The following is an 18,186-nucleotide window of genomic DNA, read 5'->3' on the forward strand; positions in this document are numbered from 1 at the left end:
ACTTCTGCCAGAACCACCAAAAGAGGCAAAACCTGTCAACTGTACTTATTATTGTAATTATGTATTTTAAGCAAATAGTAAGTGCTCTGATGGAATAAGAGTATAGTATGATATTTATGAAAATAAAATGTTTTGCAAAGATTCAGTAAAGAAACTTAGATGTGAGAAGAAAATGTAAAAGAGACAAACCATAAAAATCTAGAAGAATTTTGTACTCATTTTGCCTTGCAAGTATCTTTTTCATCCATTTTAAGACACTGCATAAGTTCTATAGATTCTATGCTCTGGTTGTGGTTTATATAAAAAAGGATGCATGAAATATCAATCAGCATGCTCATGAGTCAGATCTTTTGAAGGAGACCTCTGCACTCGCCCAGGGTGAGCATATTCTGAGAAGAGGAGAGGAACTTCAGAGCTCACTGCAGGAAGGTGCAAGTCTTCACAGTGATAATGATAATGACGAGTGGTGAATCTCAGCACAACCAGATTGTGCACCAGGCACTTCGGTTGGAAAAAAATGAAAGGAATATATTTCCAACTTTTTTTCTACAAAGGTTTAGTTCTGTAGACTGCAAGCCTACAGAAGAAAGAACATGAGCCTTGGGATTTGTTAGATGTGTGGCCTCAGAAACATAACTAACTGACCTTGGATAAAGTTTCTTAGACTCAGTTTCCTTGAGTAGACATGATATAGTTATACCTCTATCAGTTTTTCAAGACACGTGCAGCACTGGGCACAGAGTAAGTTACAAAATAATCATTATTCTTTTTTGACCATTTTTGGGGAAGCTATTAAAAAGTATAAGATACTAATCAAGAAGGCAGACAAGAAGATGAAAAGGCAAAAGCAACCTTGCCTCATTTAAAGTAGGTTTGCTGGTTAGGACAAAGAACTTTAAGAGTCTCTGTTTACTTGAAAGATGTTGAATCTTTCTAGAATAGGGAAAGAGAAGGACCTGGATACCAATGGAAATACTTGTTGTAACATGTTTTTTGGTACAGCATTGTCCATCTTCGTCTGTAAATGCGAGGTTCAATCCAGTTTAATTTTGAGGTGTATGAAATTCTGCTAACATATTCCTTATAATTTATTTTATTTGCAGATTAATCTTAAAAGTAATGTCCATTTTCAACAAAGATATAAGAAACAGAAGAACACATATTCTAAGTCTACTAAATGTAACTTTTAAATTTCCAGATGTTTATGAGGTTCTGTAGTAAATCCATTCTTTATTCTAAAACCTGTTTAGGATGGAGATGGTAAATGATCAGCAAGAGAATGGCAGCGTAATGTTAAATACTCTATCCAGAGCCTCTAATAAATAATAAGTAGAATCAGACAATGAAATACACATCTTATCCTCAGGATGCTTATAAGACTAATATGAAAGATAAAACATTAGTAAATGATAAGATGAAATGAAAGAAAAATTAATTTTAGTAGAATTGCAGGCGATTTGGGTATTGAAAAGGAGGTGGACAGGAAAAGTAAAAAAATAAAAGAACCAAAAGAATTCTTAATAACTTAGATTTATGGAGATAATTTTGATGACTCAAATGGATAACAAAGCCAGAATTATGCTTAAAGGTAAGAATTGCATATGTTGTATAAGCCTTAGTCCTATTATTCACTATAAGGAGTGTTAAAAAAATAAATGTGCTAGAATACTGCTTTCTCAGCATATGACTTTGCAGTGCGTTTTCTTGATATTATTGAAAACTTCCTTAGCAGGTTATAGGTATTACCAAGCAAATGCAGTTGGCATTCTTGTATTTATCCCTTTAAAAATATTTAGGGTCCTTTTACACATCAGGCTCCCTCTTAGGCATATATTTGTGTTCATTCCCTTAGACATGATAAAGAAGTGTTTGTTTTCAAGCTGGCAACAGGAAATCAAATTGTTCAACTCTTAAGTTTAAAATATGCTGCATTGTCATTATACTTTAAGATCTTATTGAGTCATTCATGATATTCATCATTAATTTGATATAGAAGTGAATTTTGTGTACCTGCCTTAGGCCTTCATAATAAACACATGGCTTTGCTGCTGATTGTAACCATAGGGTTAAAAATAAGCATAGTTTTATATCTCTAAGTCAAAACTTTAGGCAAAGTAGTTTGAGATCATGTTCTTGCCAGGCTTGCTGCATTCATATTAATTAACATCACTGGGATTTATAAAGTACCTATTAGTTCTAAAAGCATATATAAACAAGAGATGAATTAATTTACAAAATATCATATGTCTCGAATTAGAGCCCTTTTAAGGTTTATAGGATCTAATCATGCCACGAATGGAAGCTATCCTGAAAAAACTAGCCCCCACTGTGAACTGCCTTCCTCTTTGCCAGTGCCAAAGACATTTCGAATGGTATTTAGAGTTTAGTCAATTTCAGACTGGTTTCTGAAGACTCCTAGAATCCCAGGTACTGAGGAGCCGTATAAGATCAAGATACTCAAGGCCATCCACCTCTTTCCTTTTCAGTCAAAGTGTCCCTGATTCTATTTCTTGGGAGAAGGGGTTCTAACTAACATTAACTAGTTTGGAAAATCACTGCTCTGTGTGAAATATACTGAGCTTACTTTGATACACAAATGCCACCAAACTCAGTCTTCATGATCCTAGCCTTTGTGTGGGAAAGAGTCTGAGGATGCTGAGACATCCTTTGTTCATCATGGTCAGTGGCCCCCAGATTCCTTACTAGATATCGTGTCTACTTCTGGGCACCACAATTTAAAAGAAATGTGGAGAACTTGGGGCATAGTCAGAGTACAGGTGTGAAGACAAATACAGAGATTGAGACCTATGAGCAAACTAGATTTATTTTACTTTGAAAGAGAAAAGTTAGAATGGCAGTTTAATAATGGTCTTCCAGAAATTAGGAATTATTACATTGAGGTTAATGACTGGATTTCCTTCATGTGTAAACAAAGAAATACAGTTTTAGCTCTAGCGAAAATATAGTGTATAATCAAAAGAAAAAATAGCAATCAGATGCTAAGGCTCTTTAATCAAAGAAATAGATCACTAAGTATGCTATTTATGAAAAAAATTTTAAAGTCAATATGAATTTCTATCTCTATGCATTAAATGCAGTACTACCTGAAAGAACAGGGTGAATTAAATGATCTTTGTTTTTCAACCCTGTGAATCAGTTATTTTATTTTAAATTATATCATAAGGTATAGATTTCAAACAATTATTTTGTTGTTTTTAAGTTTTATTGCAATATAGTTAACTTAAAAGGTTGTGATAATTTCTGCTATATAGCAAAATGACCTAATCATCCATATACATATATCCATCCTCTCTCAGACTCTTTTTCCCACATAGATTATCACAGAATACTGGGTAGAGTTCTCTGTGCTATACAGCAGGTCCCCATTGGCCAGTCATTCCATATTCCTCAGTGTGCATATGCCAATCCCAAACCTCCAGGCCATCCCTCCCACCCCCCAACCTGTCCACTTCTGTAACCATAAGTTTTTTAAAGTATGTGAGTCTGTTTCTGTTCTGCAAATAAGTTTCAAGCAGTTGTCTTTAATTAGAGCCTCATAGCCTGATGCTGTCAGGAGAGGAGCTACTTTCTAATAATGTTAATAAGGAAGTTAGTGGTGCGGAGGAGTATTTATTCCAGGGGTGAGGAACTCAAATACCTGCATGGGTCTGTGGATATCATGAAGGAGTGAAGCTAACAGCATAGAATAATGGAATTATGGAAGTTGTGCTGTATTAGTATGTGACCCATGTAAAGGGACAACCACTGCTGACTCTGGCCAGTTATCATGTCATAATGTGCCTATATTACCAGATCTTTGGCTTTCTCAAGGAAAACTGGAAATCTAGACTCCTGGATGATTTTTTTTTAACATTGACAAAATGCCGAGATATATAAAAGTAGTACAGTACAGGTAAAGCAGAACACCTGTGTTGGCTGTAAATTAGAAACCTTTAGTTTATCCTTTAGGTCATTAGTTAACCACCACATTAGTTAAACAAACCAAACAGAGCAGGAGTTCTGTGGCACAGTGGGTTAAGGATCTGGCATTGTCACTGCAGCAGCGAGTTGCTGCTGTGACACAGGGTCAATCCCCTGGCCCAGGAACTTCCACGTGCTGTGGACACGTCAAAAAAAAAAAAACAAAAAAACAACAACAACAAAAAAAACAGAGTATACTGAACTCTAAAGCATAGCAGAATTAATCTACAAAGCATTTTTTGGCTTAATTAAGGTCCCTTCCAACTCTATGAAGCTTTTGGTCTCCCCTACCTTCTTCCCTGCTCTCAGTATCAGATGTCTTATTCATTACAGGTGATGAGAATTTAAAGGAATTACTTATTTTCCTCTGCAACATAATTTTATTTAGTAAAACCATCAAATGCTTAGATTGGAACAAAGATTTTGTTGCTTTACTAAAGATCCTGCTGATGCTGTTAGAGTTTTAGAAATGTACTTACACATGCAACAGACATGTCCCTCTGGATCTTTGAACTAACATTTGTTTATAACATTGGCTGCATGAAGCATGCTCAACTTAAAAGCCTACTTAACACTTCTACCATATGGTGATCTATTTTATTTCTCTTTTATAAAATATTTAAAAATAACCCACCTCCACCTGGGTAAGGACAGCTGGGTTTCTGAAATACCCTTCCTTTCAGACAGGAGAATATGCCACAGATGAAGAGGAAGATGAGGTAGGACCTGTTCTTCCTGGCAGTGACTTGGCCATTGAAGTCTTCGAGCTGCCTGAGAACGAGGACATGTTTTCCCCTTCAGACCTGGACACAACCAAGCTCAGTCACAAGTTCAAAGAGGTAAGTTTATTCTCTGCAAAATATTTTTCTATAGCTGTCCATTTCATTATTAAGTATATACTTTTGCGTGGAAAGTGTTTTAAGAATAATCAAAAGAAAGCCTTTTAATAACAGGTTGTTTTGAAGCTCATTGAATGTCAAGGCAAAAGTTAAGTAGATCTCATTCCACAATCATTAATTTAAAAGCTTGTTATTTTTCATAGTGATAATTTTTAACTTGTCTGTTCCATAATTTCAAGCTATAGCTTAAATGGTCAGTTTTTGTGATAAGTTCATGTTGTATTTTTAAAGTTTTATGAAAGTTTTGGGACCTAGCGATAGGCTTTTCCTGAAGGCAGTGATTTCTATAAAGACTTCTTAAAACAGAAGAAAGGGTGGGGGAAAAACTGTAATTGCAATGTATACATGTAAGGATAACCTGACCCCCTTGCTGTACAGTGGGAAAAAAAAAAAAAAAAAAAAAAAGACTTCTTAAAATTCTTTTCCTAAAATAGACAAGGTTCCAGTAGGAATTAGATGATATACCCAAGTGGTTTAGTTGAGGAAAATTTAATGAATGAACTTGGAACAGAGTTAACAGAACTACCAAGAAATAGTGCAATGTACAGGGACCAGCAGCAGCTGGAAGCTGTTGCCATCTTTTGGCTTAATGGTAAAGAGGAAAGAAATTACCTTTTTTGGAGGAGGGCCATGCAACATCTGCAGCTTTGTAAGATGCAGCCACTGCTAAAAACTACATTTGGGGGGCAAGGGTGATAATGTACCAAGAAAGACCCTTCTCTTCTTCTGCTGAGCCATCCCCTTGGCCTAATATAGACAAGGGACCCTGGGAAATTTCAGTCTTGAAATCTAAAGAGAGTAGTCTTCTGAGGTGGGAACTGTCAGGAAAGGGGCAGGAATGGATCCTGAGGGAGCAAATGCAGATAACCATAATAAACTCTCCTTCCAAATTAACTTCTCAGAACCCCAGCATGTGAAAAAAACAGTGATGCATGAGTCCCCAAGCATTTTACTCCTCATTGTTTCATGAACATCCTCCGTTGTTGAAGACAAGTGTGTCATTATTTACAGCCTCTCCACAATAACCCTGAAGTACCAAGCCTTAAAAACCACTGTTCTGTGGTGGCAAGTCTCTCGGGGACTTGACCACATGGGGAAAAAAAATTCTCTTGTTCATGAAAAACAAGGTTGATAACTGCACTTACAATTTCTCATTTTTTTATAATTCCTAATTTCAATGTATATGAGTAGGTCATTTTTATATGTTTTGATGTTATACCTAACACATCTAATACATTGACTTACCTTTTTAATGCATTATGTCAAATTTATATTTATGACACCAGTGTCCAAGTGAATGTACTTTTCAAATATAAATTTTTATTAAATAAAATAACTTATGTTCATTATAGAGTTTTGGAAAATACAGATTTGTATAAATGCCAAAAATCACTTATAATCCTAATATTGTGGTATATGGGATTATACTGTGTTAATTCCTACTCTTGATACTTAAAACTATATTTTTAGGATTTTCCCATGTCGTCAATATTTTTCCATAAATGATGCCTATTCACCATTCTTATGAATCTTTTATAATTCACTTAATTCCTTATTTGGGAACATTTCTTTCGTTTCCAGGTATTTTTAAATTACTAAAAGTAATATATTAATATGTTATCCATAGGATAATTTCTCACAGTGGGATTTTTAGATCAAAGAATATGAATATTTGGAGGCCTTGTACTTAATGCCAGGTTGCCACCCGAAAGCCTTTTCTTGGTGATACAGAAATTTATTTATTTCACTTAGTGTGTTGAAAATGCCCATTTCTCTTCCACATATTTTTATTAGTCAGGTTGAACCATTTTCATGTATATGGCTCCCAGAGTCCTTGAGGAAAAAAACATGGGTTTTTCAGATGATTTAGGACTATTCCTAGTTCTAAATCAGGTAGGAAATCTTGGTGACTATTATATAATGATCAGAATTCCCTACAGTAGAAGTAGAAATGCCTATCTTAGGACCATTTCTTATGAAGACTTTCTAGATTAACTGATCTCCTCAAACCAAAGAATAATGGAGAAAAAGAAAGTTCTTCTGCAAGAAGTGGCTGAGTGGGAGGAAGTGGTGTCATCTAGGTGCCTTTTTCTCTGAGGCTCTGATATATCCCAAGAATACATATTATCTAGAAGAGGTGATGAACTCTTTGGCTCTTTAAGAAAATTTCCTTGAATGTTATAACTCTCCATCCACCTTTGAGGCAGTTAGGACAGGTTGTGTAACCCGGCAGAAGCCTTTTTATACAGCTCTTCCCTTTTGCCAGGTGAATGTGACCCCTACTTTTTGGTAGATAATTGAGCTGGAAGTAGGGTACACATTTTTTTAATGGAAGTTGAAGAGCCTAAAAAGCAGGAATAGCATATGGAACATATCCTCCATTTTCTGAATTACGTCAAGGACTTAATGCTCCCTAAATGTTGTTTGAAGTGGACACCACGGTGTAGGCAACTTTGTGATCTGGACCAAGGGTCGGCAAACTATGGCACACCAGCCAAATCTGTCCTTTTTCATAAATAAAGTTTTTCAAACACAGCCATGGATATCCATTTGTTTATTGTTTGTGGCTACTTTCATGCTACAACAGTAAAGTTGAGTAGTTGCACAGAGACCATATGGCCTCCAAATCCTAAATTGTTCACTATCTGGCCTTTTACAGAATATGGTTGCTGACCTTGATATAAGCTGCTGCATGACCAGGACCCATTCTATGTAACATGGCTGTTTTATTTTTAGCCCGAGTAACCAAATCTGTAGTTTTATTTTATTTTTATTTTTATTTTTGTCTTTTTATTTTATTTTTTAAAATTTTTTTTGTCTTTTTTTGGTCTTTTTAGAGCCATACCTGCAGCATATGGAGGTTTCCAGGCTAGGGGTTGAATCAGAGCTGTACACAGCTCACAGCAACACCAGATCCTTAACCTACTGAGCAAAGCCAGGGATCAAACCTGTGTGCTCACGGATACTAGTTGGGTTCGTTAACCTCTGAGCCATGATGGCAATTCCAAATGTGTAGTTTTAATTTTGGCTTTTAAGAATTGGAGATTTTTCACCACCTCTAAAACAAGCAAGTATCACTTCTAATTCTTTTATGCTATTTTGTTTTATATTTAACATATAAATATATTCATTTCTTTAGGAGATTGCCACTGAGTATCCACTGCGTGGCCCTCTGTCACAGCATCTTTGTCTTGCACACCTGCCACTCTTACAGTTTGAAACTTCTTTATGTGATTAACATACATGCCCAAGTATTGTACAGTGTTAGGTATTTTTCACAAAATTATGTACAAAACCTAGGATGGAGGTAGAGAGTCATTTTGTGTTGGAGTCTGTAGAAAGTCTCATATTACAGAGGATTCCCTTAATTACATTATTTCAAGCAAAAGTACCTGTTTTACAATTTGGGCAAAGCTCATTAGATTGACATTCTCTCAATCATTCCTACTTTTAGCCTATTATGTATCTTGCTACTAGACTGTCCACTTATCAGTTTTTGCTGAATAGTGTATCCACAGTCTTTGCATAGTTCCTGGCATATGATTAATGGTTAAATATTTGGTGCATGAATGCTATCAAGTATATACTGGGATTTGTTGTATAATACAAGACAACTACCTAATTTAATCTTCCCAAATAGTTTACAAGGTGGCTAGCACTTTTATTAAATGCTCATTTACCTATTTCCTTCTGGTTGGAGACCCGGAATTATTTTCTACAGTATTTGTGCCTTTACACTCTGGACTGCTTTTGGCCTTCAGATTCTGTTCTATTTTCTCATCATTCTTTAGTGCAGTACTATTAGCATATATATAAAACATTGTGCTGTAAATCCCATCCATCTGACTCTTCTCTTCAGAAAGTCTTTACTTTTCAGCTTGTTCAAGAAAATACTTGAATCACTTTAACTCACTTGAAAAAACTTTGCAATAGTAATTACATTAAACCAGTAAATTAACTTCAGAAAACTGGCATTTTTATCACATTGACTCTTTGAACCCAAGTTTGTGGAATATATCTGTTTAATTCAAGTCTTTTTTTTTTTTTTCACCCTCTCTCAAATGTTATAGTCCCCTCTATTACATAAGTGTTCACCTAAGAGTAACAGAAAATCTTAACCAGAGTGGATTAATTAATAGCTGCCACAAGGGTTATATTAGCTCCAATGTAAGTTAAGAAGCTTTCTCTATTTTTTCTATTTTCAGAAATGACTTTTATAAGAGAGAGTTAATGACTTGCATAAGATTGAAATTTCTGTTCCCTAAAAGTTTATTATTACTCAGCTGTAAAACCATCTGTGCCTTTGTGGAGGAAGATTTTAAATACTTTTTATAATATCTGTTACTCTTTTCATGTTTTCAAGTTTTTCTTGGGCCAATTTTGGCATTTTGCATTTCTCAAGAGATTAATATGCTTCCATAGGCATTCGTATTTATTAACTTACATTTTATAGTATAGCTCTAAAGTACTAAAATCTTTAATATCTATAATTAGTTACATTTTTATTCTTTCTTTGAGTATTTTCAAATTTTTCTTAATTTTTTTAGAATTTTGTTTGTCATATTACCTTTACGTTTCTATTTTTTTGATTAAAAAATACTTATTTCATTTTCTACTAATATCTTTATTTTTCCTCCTTTTTTCTTTTTTGGTATTAATTAGTTGCACTTAGTCCATAAATGTCACAATTTTTTACATTTAGAATGCCACTGCCATTTAGATATAATTTCTCTTTTGATTTCCTCTTTAACACAAGAATTATTTAGTGGCATATTTTACTTTCCACACATCAGCTTTATTTTGTTATCATTTTGTTATTAGGTTCTGACTTTATCACACTTTGTTTGAAAAACATACTCCATATGGTAGCTATTTAGAATTTTCAAGGCTTTTTTTCTCTGTCACTCAGAGTTCCCCGTTATTTTTATTTTTTGTCTTTTTGCCTTTTCTAGGGCCGCTTCCCACAGCATATGGAGGTTCCCAGACTAGGGGTCTAATCGGAGCTGTAGACGCCGGCCTATGCCAGATTCACAGCAACACGGGATCTGAGCCGCGTCTGTGACCTACGCCACAGCTCAGGGCAACGCCGGATCCTTAACCCACTGAGCAAGGCCAGGGATCGAACCCGCAACGTCATGGTTCCTAGTTGGATTCGTTAACCACTGCGCCATGAAGGGAACTCCCAGAGTACCCCTTTAGACTTCTTTAGTAGCTTATCATAAACAGTGGTATTTAAATATTCCTAATGTATGCAAACAGCACACATATTCTGTGCTTGGGTATGAAATTTATATATCTCGTGTTGATGTAGCTGTGGTGTAGGATAGTACCTACAGCTCCAATTTGATCTCTAGTCTGGGATATATATATATGGATCCTATTTCCAGACCTACATTAGGAGGACATATCTATATGCCTAGTTTCTAGCCTGGATGCTAAATTCAGGCAGCCTATAATCTAAAGCAATTCGCTGGAAGTTCCCTCTGTGGCACAGTGGAAGCGAATCCAACTAGTATCCCTGAGGAGGCAGGTTTGATCCCTGGCCTCACGCAGTGGGTCTAGGATCTGACGTTGCCATGAGCTGTGCTGTAGGTCACAGACTCAGCTCGGATCTCACGTTTCTGTGGCTGTGGCGTAGGTCAGCAGCTGTAGCTCTCATTTGACCCCGAAACAGAAAACTTCCATATGCCACAGGTGCGGCCCTAAAAAGCAAAAAGAAAAGCAATTCTTTGTACTAAGGTGAGATATTTCCAAATCTCGCCACTCAGTTCTCAAAGTTAAAGAAAGAAAAGAAAAAGATGGTCCAAGCACTTACGTGGACTGGGGTCTGCAGCTGAAAGTATTCAGTGGTACTGTCAGCCACCTTGCTGCCTTCTTCTCCTCACCTAGCAGTTGCTTTCTGAATGACTAGGGAATGCTGAGATTTAGAGAACCTGGGTCTGAGGAAAGCTCCTAGGAAGATGGTGGAGGATGCCCACCTTCCTCGTTGGATAGACTTGGTATCTCAAGTCGTCAGTCAGAGAGGCACAAAGTGTCTTCCTATCTTTGGAGTGAAGCTTGGATAGGTTTTTTCTTAATTCAGCTTTATGACTCTGTCATATACTAGTAACAGGTGCTTTTAGTTTTAATGTCAATGTGGTTGAACGTGATTTCATTGGAAATTTAGTAGCAAGTAGGAAGAGGCTGAATCAGGAAGAGGCTGGCCAGGTGCCGTTTCAGTGGACTGTCCCGGTGTCCCCTCCACCTTTCCTCCTTAGGAGTCACAGCCATTAGCTCCTGTCAAAAACAGTTCTGCATTTGTCTTGCTGGGGAAAAAAAACAAAAACAAAACAGAGTCTAAAAATTGCATTATTTTACTTAAGTCATGGAGAATCTATGAAAAATAATCTTTAAAAGTTATGAATACCTTAGATAAGAAAATAGTTATCTTTGTGGAACTTTCCACTGATACGTGGAGGAGCTAAAAAATACTACATACTTAACTATAAACAGATATTTATTTTAAAAGTAATTGTAGGAGTTCTGTTCGTGGCTCAGCAGAAAGAATCTGACTAGTATCATGATGACACAGGTTCAATCCCTGGCCTTGCTCAGTGGGTATTGCCATGAGCTGTGGTGTCAGTTGCAGACATGGCTCAGCTACAGCCGTGCTGTGGCTGTGGTGTAGGCCAGCGGCTACAGCTCCAATTGAACCCCTAGCCTGGGAACCTCCATATGCTGCATGTGCAGCCCAAAAAAGACCAAAAAATAAAAAAATAAAAAAAGGAATTGTAATTACAGGCTATCCCCTACATCCACCACCTTCACCATTAGTAACCAGCTTTTGAATACCTGCTGAGAAAGTAACCTTATGGAAGTATTTCACCTCATGCTGCATGTACTGTAATTAGTGCTGCCATTCGCATTAGATTTATTGCATCATTCAGCCAGCTCATTTCAGCTAATTTTGTATAATCTATTCCTGAGAAAAACAGTTTTGTTAATGTAAAGCTAGGTACCATATATAAACCTTTCAGCCAAAATTATAAAAAAATGTGGCATAGCTTCACTTTAATAGCACCAGAGTATCAACAAACACAGCTCTGATTTTGTCTTTCGTGAAGCGCACACTGTAACAGGTAAGACAGACTACAGTCAAGTGATCACAAAGATCATTGTAAAAATTCTGAGTCCAATGCTGAAACCACTTCATTAAGTTGTATGCAAATATCAGTTATTATTTTGCCCTTGTAAAGTAAGAACAGAGAATGTCGCTCTCATTTGATTGTAAAATCTCTAGGACTAGAGCACTCTTAAAATTTTTCCTGCAAAGATAACATTTTTCCTTTTTAAAGAAAAATGTTCTCCTCACTTACCCCGGCTAAGTAAAGAGAGTGCAAAAGTTCAGTCTTACAGTGTTTATGCATAAGGATGTTTCTATTTCCAATGAAGTTATATTTGGATTATATTGATTCAGTGATATGAATACATGTTCTATATTCATCTTTTTGAAAGAAATAAACAGAAAAATAAACACAGCAGGTACACCTGCAGAATGTTATATGAGAGCTACTGTTCTCTGTAGGAGTGCGTGTGTTTATTTGTGCTGTGATCCTGGGGTGGATATTGATGGCATTCCTGTTCAAGATGACAGAAGAGATGAAAGAGATTGGCCTTATAAGTTGAAAGACACTAACCTGCAGTCCTTAACCTTTTCTCTTTATTTATATCGTCCCTTCCCATGTCTTTTCTCCAGTCCTAGATTCTCTGAAGCCCCAAAGTTCCAAGAGGTATTTCAGGCTCTGTTTCTATTAACCAATCCTATAGACCTCCACTCCCTGCAGTCAGCCTGATCAGTCTTGTCGGGGTGCATGAACCCTTGGACCTGCACTTTACAAAGGCTGTTAAACCTGTGGAAGGAGAGCTGCCCTAGTATAAGAAAACTCAGCTTTTTATGGACTAAGATGATAAGAAGATAAAGGGTCCTACCACTTTAACAGATTTAGTATTAGAGGATCGGACTGTGGACCGGAATTTATAAAACCTGGCTTTGACACTTCCTAGCTCTGCAATTTAAGCTACTAAAACAGTTTATTCCTATATAAAACAGAAGGGTTTGTTAGTTTATTTCTAACAACTAATGCTTTTCCCGTTAATAGTGATGGGTTTGTAGCAATTCTGTTAATGTGCATGCAGGATTAAAATAATCACATATCTATTATAATTTTAGGCGTTAAAAAAGTACTAGGGAAAACACTGCACTAAAATTTTTGTCCATCTTCTGAATATGTCTGAATTTACAGACTTCATTCTGCTTTCCTGTATCTGAAGAATTTGGCTGTAGTTAGTAACACTCTGGAGCTTTTATCAGTGTTCTCACCTCACTGCTTATGAGTTCAGCTCTCTTCTATTATCTGTTTCAATGAGATATGTGGGATGGGATAAGTGAAAATCAACACTTGGCTGCTTCACAGTTTCCCCTGGATTTGTCCTGCACATCAGCAGATTAATCTAGTATATGCATTCATGAAATGAAAGTACTGTCTTGAGATCAGAATCTCTAGACGCTGCAACCATGACAACCATCTCCAGGCTCTTCATTTCATAACTGTCACACCTGTAGTACCTGTAGTAGCCTTGGAGTTCTTCCTACCTAGCCTTCTCATTTTTCATATGGGAAACTGGGGACAGAGACATAGCTTGCTGGAGAGCATGGTGATTTGAACAAAGGAAAGCCAAAGTCCCAAGATGCGCTGCAGTATATTTGGTTACCCTGCAGGGTGTTAACCACTAAGAAAATAAAATCTGTCACTTCCTCATAGTTGCAGTGTTCATCGTAAAAATCTGCCCTTTTGATTTCTTGCTGCTCTTTAACTAGAACCAGAGTTCGTTTTATTTCAGGTGCAACATTTTACAGCATTTATCACTTTTAACTGAGAAGTAGGAGTTGGGATAATCATATTTGAGTTCTTCAAATTCTTCTTTCTTAGTCTAGGCTGACTTAATAGGGGCCTTATTCTGTGTCAGCTAGCCTCTATGCTGACAGCTTTACATGGGTTATTTCATTTAATTTTCCAATAAGGAAGGCTGTGATCTGTGAGGAACTGCATTTTACAGGTGAGGAAAATGAAGGCAAGAGAGGTTAAGTAATTTTCCAAACTCACATAGTTAGTACATAGTAGGCCTGAGATGAGTTCCAGCAGTCTAATTTAACTACTCTGCATACTTGGCTCATGGTAGAAGGAACAAAGAGTCATTCTTCTTGTCAATAACAATTGAAGATACTCCAAAAATCACCTAGGCATGTAGATTTGCTGGATCTCTTAGTGTCCACATGTACAAGATCTCTGTGGAAAATAATTCCTTATAGCTATGTGTATGTGTATGTGTACATCTGTTTGTCTGTAATGTATCATGTCTAGATCTACGTACTTTTGCTAATTTTGATTTATTAATTTATATTGGTAGAGAGATTAGTGCCAAAATTCATTAGAAGGAGAAAGAGTTATCTTTACAGCACCTTGTACAAGGCAGCTCTAAAATAAGTGCCTTTTGAATTAATCCTTATTTTATTTCATCTATAAGCCCTAATTTCCCATGTCTAAAGTGAGTCTAGAAGTGTAAGGATCCATTATTCAGTAGTGTCTTCACCATAGAGCCAGCATTTGGAGAAGCCATTTTGGCCCATATTGGCCTGGGTTGCCTGGCTTTGTCAGGTCCCGAGAGATTCATCCAGACTGGAGCTCTGAATGATTACAGACTTCATCAGGGAGGTGGAAGAGAAGATGCTAAGAATTTAGAGTAGCACTTTGCCAGGTACACTGGTGCTCTGAGCATCTGCTAAAGGCAGGTAAGTTAAGCATAGTACCACTAGGGCTATGGTGAGAAACTGAGGGAGCCAAGACCATTTTGGCCACGCAGAGAGTATTTCCTAGAGTAAGAAGGAGTGGCGGATGAAAGGAGCAAGAGCTGTGGGCAAGACTTAGAGGAGTGACCGGCTCCGAAAGCAAGAGAATAAGATAAATGGATGGGGCAGAATCTGATTTGAAAGTTTCAAGATCACCCTCAAGACCAAGAGCAGGAGCAGAGCTGTAGCTTTGTTGTCTTCAGGGTGTCGACAGGAGACCTGAAAGATCATGGAGAGGACATTTTGCCCAGAGCGTGAAGGTCCTCAGTTTCTAGGCTTTTATTCATCAGTATCTGAGTGTTGAATGAATCTGTCCTTGATTCTAACCTCTTTTCTTCTACATCCTTCTCATATGCCCTTACTGGCCAGGTAAACACCAAGGAAATGCAGGTTACAAACAAAAGAGAGAGCTGAGGTGTTCAGGGTGGTGTGCTCTCTAAAGGTTCACATTTGTCTTTTCATTAGCTGTCTTTCCCATAGGAAAACTTTAGACTTATTTGATTGCAGTAACATGGGAAGTTTGCAGTCCTTCTGTACAATCATAAATTGAAAATGCTCTGAAACAGTTTTTTAATATAATTTTGTGGCAGACTCATTTTGGTGGTAAACCTGACCCACACTGACAGGATGCTATTTGCAGCCTTTATGCACCTTAGTGAGAATATTCACATGTTTGGTGGCAAAAAAAATATTCCGTGTGTTTGATTACAGAGGGATTCCACGCCCCGCTGTGGGCAATAAGCAATTTATGGAAAATGCATCTTACTATGATTCTGAAATTAGAAAAATTCTGAATTCCAAAAACATCTGGCCCCAGGGGTTTTAGAAAAGTGATCGTCAACCCATAAATGTTTTTCCGTAAATGTTGGTGTATTTATTTATCCCTTAAGGAATGAATGTTTGCTTCGTTCTTCTCCTACAAAGAAAACAAAGTGGGGAGGGGAGAACAAGACAAATCCAAATGGCGGCTCTCAGGCCAGTAAACAGTAGCTGAAGCTTTGTGGGTGTCTAAGTCCTTAACAGAAGTAGACCTTTTAAAGGACACAAATCTAGATCTGTACTTTTCCTGCAATTAAAAATTTTTATGGATTTCGCTGTGGATCTGCATCATCCTGTTCTCCAGCTTTGCAGCTGCCTGAGCTGTAAAAGAGCTGCAAAGCCTAAAATGTCTTACTTGTGGGACCAGAGCGCCACCTTTCTTCCAGACTTGGAATGGAAGCTTTACTCATAGCCACCGGCTGACTTGCCCGTTGAAGCCATTCAATCCACAAGATTTTCAAGGAAACAATTTCTTGACACTCAAATCATAAAGGAAGAGTTGCAAAGAGGGCAAGAAAGTGTGTTTCCTTCTCTTTGGTCCCTGAGCAATTAAATTCGTAACCTAATCTGATGTTAGGGAGTGTGAGCCATAAACCCTGTGTTTAATTAGTTTGCACCTGGAGAGTCATTTTACACACTAGACATTTTAATTTACAACCTCCTGCATTGCAGCACTTTTTTAGGCCTTCAGCTATGTAATAAGGTATTCTGCTAGCTGCCGAGGCTTTAAAAATATAGATACTCTTAGTTCAGATATTTTTCCTTTCTTTTCTGTTTTCAGTTGCAAATCAAACATGCAGTTACAGAAGCAGAGATTCAGAAATTGAAGACCAAGGTAAGTACCAATACACAGTGTTTGAATTGTCCTTTTTAAACTTCAGATGCTATGAATAAATTCAACCCTAGGACTAAAAGATTTGTTTCTGTACATTTGAAAGAATCCTAATGCGAAAGATTGACTTCCACTGTTAGTGGAAAAACCTACCAGTGCACACCCTTGTGGGGTCAGTGCCACCATATCCCTCAGGAAAAGTAGCACAATATTTTATAATTGCATATTTACATGCTTGCACATATGTGGCCAGTTCACTCTGAGCTTTCCTCAAAAAGTATGTGTTCATAATAGTTCAACCATGTGACTTACATTTTGCCCCTAATTCCTTAAGCACAAGTTTTTACTATAGCTTTCTTTTTATATATCTTATTTTAAATAAGTTTAATCATTTATTTATTTTGACTTATTCTTCAGAAACAATGCATTTTAACATAACACATTAATTATTTTTCATAGGGAAAATTTCCAATTTCTAGTAATTAAATATTTTGAAATTTAATTAATATGTAAATAATTTATTTTAGGTATCAGATGCTACCAGAAATCTTTAGATAAGTTTAGTTCATATTATTTAAATTTCTGGGGGAAAAACATCTTGATAAAAGGGAAAAGGGAGCATATATTTTTAGTTTATTAATGAGATAATACAAAATTCAAAAGGGCATTTTTAATTGGTAAATTTCTTGAATTATGTCTTATTTTACCACATATGTAATTTCAAAGATTTTAAAGCAAACATGTTTTGAATTACTTTTAAAACAATAAAAATTATTTTTAATGGTCTTTTAAAAATGAAGACATAATTCCTCCCATACCAGTGACAATCTGTTTCTCTGTTCACATTGAACACTTGTTTTGGTTTTTCCATGTGTTTTAAATGGAGATGAATTAGCAAAGCTATTTTGGTTAAATGGTATTTTCAGCTAATAACTCTGTAGCTCTTTAGTCAGACCATGTCTATACATCATTCATGGTTTTAGCCAAGCTCTGTGAATAATAATTTTTTAATTAGTAGTGGTTGGTAAATAAACAACTTGAACACAAAAGCATTGCTTAATAAAAGATGCAGTAAAAACCCTGTCCTGCTTTAAATTGCTCTTGTTTCTCAGCATAGAAGAATAAAAGATTTTTTTTTAATTGTTGGTTACAATTAGAGAAAAAGATTCTCCTGTGATTGCAAATGCTTTAACAAAGCTGTGTGTTAGATATTTAATCAAGAAAATGCTGTAAATTAGTATTTTATATTTTCTCAATTATAATAACCATAGAATAGCTTACTTTACTGTGACTCTTTATATCCATGTTAATAATAGAATTCTAATTCTTTCTTTTTTCTTTTTTTTCTTTTTAGGGCCGCACCTGTGGCATATGGAAGTTCCCAAGCGAGGGGTCGAAACAGAGCTACAGCTGCCCACCTATGCCCCATCACAGCAATGCCGGATCCGAGCCTCATCTGTGACCTACACCACAGCTTGGGGCAACGCCGGATCCTTACTGAGCGACGCCAGGGATCGAACTCTCATCCTCATGGATGTGTTTTCACTGAGCCACAATGGGAATGCCCTAGAATTCCTAATTTTGAAATGTTTTTGTCTATTTTTCTACTTTGTAATCAGTTTTGCCAGTGTACTTAGGGCAAAATATCCATAAAAACATATATATTTCCATTTGCTGAATGCTGTATGATTTTAGAAAATTTTAGATTTTGAAAATTGGTGGTTTAAAATAACTCTGCATCCTTTTGAACTTTTGAACTTTATTTATTT

The 18,186-nt window shown here is 36.5% G+C and overlaps 1 protein-coding gene across 21 annotated transcripts in view; it reads left to right on the top strand.

Annotated features, from left to right (window-relative positions):
- The window catches only part of PPP1R9A (protein phosphatase 1 regulatory subunit 9A), a 315,461-nt gene that overhangs the window by 246,803 nt on the left and 50,472 nt on the right, over positions 1-18,186 (top strand). For all 21 annotated transcript variants that reach the window (XR_014815840.1, XM_021063370.2, XM_021063375.2 and 18 more), the window contains 2 exons: positions 4,665-4,820; positions 16,367-16,420. Coding sequence is in view for 20 of the 21 variants with exons in the window: in XM_021063370.2 (XP_020919029.2) it covers positions 4,665-4,820; positions 16,367-16,420 (210 nt within the window). In the remaining variant the exon portion in view is untranslated. The remainder of the gene's footprint in view (positions 1-4,664; positions 4,821-16,366; positions 16,421-18,186) is intronic.

Source organism: Sus scrofa, chromosome 9, assembly GCF_054392235.1.
Source record: "Sus scrofa isolate SSC_HxYL_T2T_F1_AM1 chromosome 9, Sscrofa_HxYL_maternal_Yorkshire_Landrace_v2.0, whole genome shotgun sequence".
Lineage (NCBI taxonomy): Eukaryota > Metazoa > Chordata > Mammalia > Artiodactyla > Suidae > Sus > Sus scrofa.